This window comes from Salvelinus sp. IW2-2015, unplaced genomic scaffold (genome assembly GCF_002910315.2).
Source record: "Salvelinus sp. IW2-2015 unplaced genomic scaffold, ASM291031v2 Un_scaffold2387, whole genome shotgun sequence".
In the NCBI taxonomy this organism is placed as follows: domain Eukaryota; kingdom Metazoa; phylum Chordata; class Actinopteri; order Salmoniformes; family Salmonidae; genus Salvelinus; species Salvelinus sp. IW2-2015.
The window spans coordinates 26598-34097 of NW_019943710.1; the positions used below are offsets into that span (position 1 = coordinate 26598).

At 44.1% G+C, this 7500-nt stretch overlaps 1 protein-coding gene across 1 annotated transcript in view; it reads right to left on the reverse strand.

Annotated features, from left to right (window-relative positions):
* Positions 1-7500, reverse strand: part of LOC112073830 (aromatase-like) — a 16084-nt gene that overhangs the window by 6674 nt on the left and 1910 nt on the right. The window contains 2 exon segments of the mRNA XM_070440295.1: positions 959-1025; positions 1028-1103. Of these exon segments, the coding sequence (XP_070296396.1) occupies positions 959-1025; positions 1028-1103 (143 nt within the window).

Here is a 7500-nt window from a genome sequence, read left to right on the forward strand (position 1 = left end):
AGACAGAAAGATGGACGCTGTCATAGCGAGAGAGAGAGAAGTAGAAGAGAGAGTAGAAGAGAGAGAGAGAGAGAAAAGAGAAGAGATGAGAATGAGTAGACATGGAGATGAGATGGGGAGAGAGCGGAGAGAGGAGAGGGAGAGAGAGAGAGAGAAGAGAGAGGAGAGAGAGAGGAGAGAGAGAGAGAGACGAGAGAGAGAGAGAGAGAGAGAGAGAGAGGTGGTCACATAAAATAACTTAACATAGCAAGGCGTGCATTAGCATAACATGCATAGAATAGCTAGCATAACACTACATAGCGTTACAAATCATACAAATACATAAGTTCACATAACATAGCATAACCACAAAATGATATGTTTAGTTTATAAAGGAGACAGCTGATGAAACCAGCCAATACAACAGTAGTAAGCAGTAGTAACATAGCAATAGACAGCAGCCATATACTCCTGTGGTCAGACTAGGGACAAGACTCAATCTGCGACACATTGTAAAAGAGCGCTGTCCACAATGCAACTTTCAAAGGCAATGTTCCTGCTTTCACAAAGAATCACACCAGGCAGCTAAACACAACACAGATCTGCATCCTGTAGTACCAGCTTTAACACACAGAACAGCAAAGTTGGTGGATAAATGAAGATGTCCACTCAGGCTGTGCCTCTCCCGTAGGCACCAATGCATTAGCAGCTGAGTCTGCTCATTGACTGTATATGCAACCAGAAAAAATGAGGGAGTGGGATGTCTCACTTCCTCTTCCCGTCTCTGACATAGATGAAGATATCATATGGATTAAGATAAGATCCTGCATAGACTTGGACCAACAGTCCTGCTCTGGATGCAACATGTTCAATTATAGAATCACTTTAGTCCAAATAAGATAATGAACTGTAGCTGGACAAGTCACTGTTGTATTCAGCTTGTTGTTATTATATAAGAATGATAACTAGAGTCTATTGTGACTGACATGGGACAGAGTTGTTGTGGGTGTGACGCCAGGCAGCCAGCAGCAGACAGAGGAGCAGGAGAGGGACCGCGTTGCCAGGGAGACGCCCTCTGACCTGGTGGCTGTGGCGTTCCGTGACTCGGACCACCAACAGGTCGGCTATGACGGTGTCCAAGCACACGCCGCTCACACGTCCACACACGGCGCAACAGATCCATCACACACACATGGTAGACACACTGACGCAATGACACCACACACACACACCTCCACGACAGCTGCTGACTGACAAAACACTGTTGCTTCCGAGGTGATGAAATGGTCAATCTCTCCAAACGGACGGACGCGATACACACACTCTTAAACTGAAGCAACAAGCCAGACTCCCTGTACCGGCTTCTCCTGATGGTCTGAGTTCTGGATCAGAGAGAGAGAGAGAGAGAGAGAGAGAGAGAGAGAGAGAGAGAGAGAGAGAGAGAGAGAGAGAGAGAGAGATGCACCTTGGTTGGAGTGCGGTAGTGAGTCTTTAACTGAGTATTCAGAAGTTGATCATGGTTAATTTCAAATCCCTGAGAAGCAACAGCAACAGCAGATAAGGCAAGAGATCTGAATCTGCCCAGGACTTTTTATGATGCTTTTGCTCTGCTTAAAAATATATAATAACTTCATCTTGGTGCACTTGATTGAGACTTACAGTTACACATTTTTTAAAGGATTCAGGCTAAATGGTGCACCTACACAAACCTGTATTTGTAGTGTATATGTGCGTGTTCATGRGTGCTCCTTTGCATTTGTCTCTATGGACGTGCACACAATGATACTTACTAATGGAGAAGAACAAATATTGAGTTGAAGAAAGATAAACCAAGTCRGTCAGCTAATAGTGATTGGCAGTATGACCCTCTCGCCAGCAGTACCACTTCTGGCCAGTAGAAYGAGAAGCAGAGCTGTACTCTTAGGATGTCATTAAAGGGGAAATACTGGTCATCACTGCCAGACCATTGTGATGAWTCATATGACATTATGACAATCATCAAATATGTTGTGGAGGTACAAACAAATAGTCCGAAATTCCAATTACCACCAAGGAGCCGAAACAGCCATGTGTTTGTGTGCATTTGTATGTGTATGTCTGTGAATGTGTATGCATTGGTGTGTGTTTGTTCTGGTCTATTGACCCGTATCTTTAGGCATCCTGCTCCTGTACGCAGGGCCCAATGTTTTCCCTGGTCAGGTCATGGGGTCAGGAGAAGAAACCCCTGGCCCAGGTCACTTATACTCATACTTCTTAACTGATCTAGAATCTTCTCATCCTTCTCAGTATAATCTACAACACAAAGTGCCTTTCTGTTCCCCCTGAGGCATCTGTGCCATTCTACCAGCAGTATAAAGGACTCTGGGAATTCACTCACCTCCCACTGGGCCTGGAGAATGTGCCTTGTTCAAAGAGTCCTCTGTCTGTGTTCTGCGTTCTGACGGAGAGACTGCCTTGATTCAAGTCAATTCCATTCAAGGGGCTTTACTGGCATGGGAAACATACGTTGACATTGTCAAAACAAGTGAAWTAGACAATAAACAAATGTGAAGTCAACAATCAGAAATGAACAGTAAACATTACACTTACAAAAGTTTAGGAATAGAGACATTTAAKATGTCATATTACTGGCAATATACAGTGTTGTAACGATGTGCAAATAGTTAAAGTACAAACATAAAAAGAAATGAACATACATTTGGGTTGTATGTATTCTGATTGTTGACTTCACACTTGTTTTGGCAATGTAAACATATGTTTCCCATGCCAGTAAAGCCCCTTGAATTGAAATGTTCTCCACTGGTTGCCCTTTTCTTGTGGCAACATGTCACAAATCTTGCTGCAGTCAGGTATTCTGCCACTGTGTTCTCTCTGTTTAAGGCCAAATAGCATTCTATTTTGCACAGTTTTTTGGTTAATTCTTTCCAATATGTCAGGAATTGTCTTTTTGCTTTCTCATGAGTTGGTTGGGTCTAATTGTGTTGCTGTCCTGGGGCTCTGTGGGGTCTGTTTGTGTTTGTGAACAGAGCTCCAGGACCAGCTTGCTGAGGGGACTCTTCTCCAGGTTCATCTCATGGCTTTGTTATGGAAGGTTTGGGAGTCACTTCCTTTCAGGTGGTTGTAGAATTGAACAGCTCTTTTCAGGATTTGGATGATAAGAGGGTATCGTCCTAATTTTGCTCTGCATGCATTATTTGGTGTTTTACGTTGTATACGGGGGATGATTTTGCAGAATTCAGTCTCAATTTGGTGTTTGTCCCATTTTGTGAATTCTTGATTGGTAAACAGACCCCAGACCACAGAACRAAAAAGGGCAATGGGTTATATAACTGATTCAATTATTATTTTTACCAGATCCTATTTGAGATGTCGAATTTTATGTTCCTTTTGATGGTGTGGAAGGCCCCTCTTGCCTTGACACCACTGACCATTTGATGGTTAAGACCATGGATTCTTTGGCATTTGATATTGGAGCAAGTTTCTTTGTGTCTGTGTCTGTAGGTAACATGCATGTGGCGCATATTTCTGTGTGTGTGTGTGTTGTGTGTGTGTGTGTGTGTGTGTTGTGTGTGTGTGTGTGTGTGTGTGTGTGTGTGTGTGTGTGTGTGTGTGTGTGTGTGTGTGTGTGTGTGTGTGTGTGTGTGTGTGGTGTGTGTGTGTGTTGTGTGGTGTGTGTGTGTGTGTGTGTGTTTACATCGTATCCTGTCCCCTTATATCAGCGTAAGCCTGTGTTTTTGTTCCCATTCGTGTTCCCACTCCAGTGACTGAAATTCTTGATCAAATATAATGAAAAATATGTTAACGTAACCTTTCTCTCTCGTCTTGTCCTTAGGAGTTGACTATCTCTGCTCAATCCAGTCTGTCCTTAGGGAGTTGACTATCTCTGCTCAATCCAGTCTGTCCTTAGGGATTTGACTATCTCTGCTCAATCCAGTCTGTCCTTAGGGAGTTGACTATCTCTGCTCAATCCAGTCTTTGTCATTGGGAGTTGCTACTCTGCTCAATCCAGTCTTGTCCTTAGGGAGTTGACTATCTTCTGCTCAATCCAGTCTGTCCTTAGGGAGTTGACATCTCTGCTCAATCCAGTCTTTGTCCTTAGGGAGTTGACTATCTCTGCTCAATCCATCTTGTCTTAGGAGTGACTATCTTCTCAAGCCAGTCTTTGTCCTTAGGGAGTTGACTATCTCTGGTCAAACCAGCCTTTGTCATTAGGGAGTTGACTATCTCTGGTCAATCCAGTCTTTGTCATTAGGGAGTTGACTATCTCTGGTCAATCCAGTCTTTGTCATTAGGGAGTTGACTTATCTCTGGTCAATCCAGTCTTGTCATTAGGGAGTTGACTATCTCTGGTCAATCCAGTCTTTGTCAAAGGGAGTTGACTATCTCTGGGCAATCCAGTCTTGTCATTAGGGAGTTGCTACTCTGGTCAACCAGTCTTTGTCATTTAGGGAGTTGACTATCTCTGGTCAATCCAGTCTTTGTCATTAGGGAGTTGACTATCTCTGTCAACCAGTCTTTGTCTTAGGCGTTAACTATCTCGGTCAATCCAGTCTTAATCCTTAGGCAGTTGACTATCTTACATATTTTTTGTCAGGTATGTGAATTGAATAGGACTGGTCGATGAAGACAAGAGATTATTCTTGAGAACAGACCTGGCTTTGAAACAGGAAAATATAATTTCCATGCTCAAGAGACTTGTATTTATTCTCCTGTGTTTCCATAAAAATATCTACAACATGTAGACACGCTGAACTGCTAGATGTAAAGTCATATTGTGGGTTGGATGTGGCTTTTTACGTTAAATGAGAGCTGTATTCATTGGATATTTCTGTTGATTGTGTCCATTGACTACAGACCTCTGAACAGAGTCCCTGTTGCCCACCCCTAACCTTTCACTCATAACCTTTTGAACCCTAACCTTTTACCGCGTCACTGACTGTCTGTTCTGGGGATTTGCAGAAAATGGGGGATTTCCCACCTTTGAGAGAGAAGGACAGAGAGAGAGAGAGTGAAAGAGAGAGAGAAAGAGAAGAGGAGCAAGAGAGCGAGGAGAGAGCGAGAGAGAGAGAGAGAGAGAGAGAAAGAGAGACAGAAGAGAGGAGGAAAAGAGAAAGAGAGATGAAGAGAGAGAGTGAGAGGGACAGAGACTTCTGCAAAGGTCTGGAATGAGAGTCACTTTTCCCACTCACTCCTCTGCAGTTAGGTCACAATGTGATTTGTTCCCCCAGTGTTCCATTCGTCCTGTTTTCATCAACTTTAACCCAGGGGGTTGTGGGAGTGTCCGGGGTATTTTGGACTATGCTGAAGGAAAGGCGACGAGGAAAAGAGCGTTCTGATGAAGCAAAGGAGGTAAGGAAAGGAGGGTTCTGATTAAGTAAAGGAGATTAAGAAAGAAGGGTTCTGGTGAAGGAAATGAGGTTAAGAAAGGAGGGTTCTGGTGAAGGAAAGGAGGTGAGGAAAGGAGGCAGGGAAWGGAGGGTATTGAAGGCTATTAGGACACAGCAGGTCAATAGACAGCTGGTCGTTATGAACATACTGCCAAGCCAGCTGGGAAGACATCTGCACTGGTAGAGTAGGAGGAGGAGAGGAAAGGAACTTTCTCACAGCCACTACTTGACCTTTTAACGGTATCAGCATCCCYTTGCTGTTCTATCAGTATAGACTAGAGCTCAATAGAGCAAGTGGCTGTTGGTTAAAGGAGGGTGTGAGCGGTGAAGTRTCTCTGGATGCGTACCAAATAGCACCCTATTCACWCRTTAGCACAATATGGGCCCTGGTCAAAAYTAGTGCACTACAGTGCATTCGGAAAGTATTCATACCCCTRGACTTTTTCCACAATTTGTTACGTTACAGCCTTATTCTAAAATGGATCATCATTAAGCTCGAGGCCCTGGGTCTGAACCCCGCCCTGTGCAATTGGGTCCTGGACTTCCTGACGGGCTGCCCACAGGTGGTGAAGGTAGGAAACTGCATCTCCACTTCGCTGATCCTCAACACTGGGGCCCCACAAGGGTGCATGCTCAGCCCCCTCCTGTACTCCCTATTCACGCATAACTGTGTGGCCATGCACGCCTCCAACTCAATTATTAAGTTTGCAGATGACGCAACAGTCGTAGGCTAGATTACCAACAGAGACAGCCTACAGGGAGGAGGTGAGGGCACTCGGGAGTGTGGTGTCAGGAAAACAACCTCTCACTCAACGTCAACAAAACAAAGGAGATGATCGTGGACTTCAGGAAACAGCAGAGGGAGCACCCCCCATCCACATCGACTGGACAGTAGTGGAGAGGGTAGTAAAGTTTTAAGTTCCTCGGCGTACACATCACGGACAAACTGAATTGGTCCACCCACACAGACAGCGTTGTGAAGAAGGCGCTGCAGCGACTCTTCAACCTAAGGAGGCTGAAGAAATTCGGCTTGTCACCTAAAACCCTCACAAAATTTTACAGATGCACAACTGAGAGCATCCTGGCGGGCTGTATCACTGCCTGGTACGGCAACTACACCACCCACAACCGCAGGGCTCTCCAGAGGGTGGTGCAGTCTGCACAACGCATCACCGGGGGCAAACTTCCTGCCCTCCAGGACACTTACTGCACCCGATGTCACAGGAATGCCAAAAATATCATCAACGACTACAACCACCCTAGCCACTGCCTGTTCACCCTCCTATCATCCAGAAAGTGAGGTCAGTACAGGTGCATCAAAGCTGGGACCGAGAGACTGAAAAAAAGCTTCTATCTCAAGGCCATCAGACTAAATAGCCATCACTAGCACAGAGAGGCTGCTACCAACATACAGACTTGAAATCATTGGCCACTTTAATAAATGGAACATTTAATAATGTCACATTAAAATGTTTACATATCTTGCATTACTCATCCAATATGTAGATACTGTATTCTATACTACCTATTGCATCCTAGCCTATGCCGCTCTGACATTGCTCATCCACATATTTATATATTCTTATTCCATTCCTTTACTTAGATTTGTGTGTATTACGTATTTGTTGTGAAATTGTTAGATTACTTGTTAGATATTGCTGCACTGTCGGAACTAGAAGCACAAGCATTTCGCTACACTCGCAATAACATCGGGTAAACACGTGTGTGTGACCAATAACATTTGATTTGATTTGATTTTGGATTATATTCATTCATTTCCTCATCAACCCACACACAATACCCCATAATGACAAAGAGAATATAGTTTTTAGAAGTGTTTGCATAAAAAATAGAAATACCTTATTTACATAACTATTCAGACCCTTTGCTATGAGACTCGAAACTGAGCTCAGGTGCATCCTGTTTCCATTAATCATCCTTGAGATGTTTCTACAACTTCATTGAAGTCCACCTGTGGTAAATTCAATTGATTGGACATGATTTGGAAAGGCACACACCTGTCTATATAAGGTCTCACAGTTGACAGCGTATGTCAGAGCAAAAACCAAGCCATGACATGAGGTCGAAGGAATTGTCCGTGAAGCTCTGAGACAGGATTGTGTAGAGGCACAGA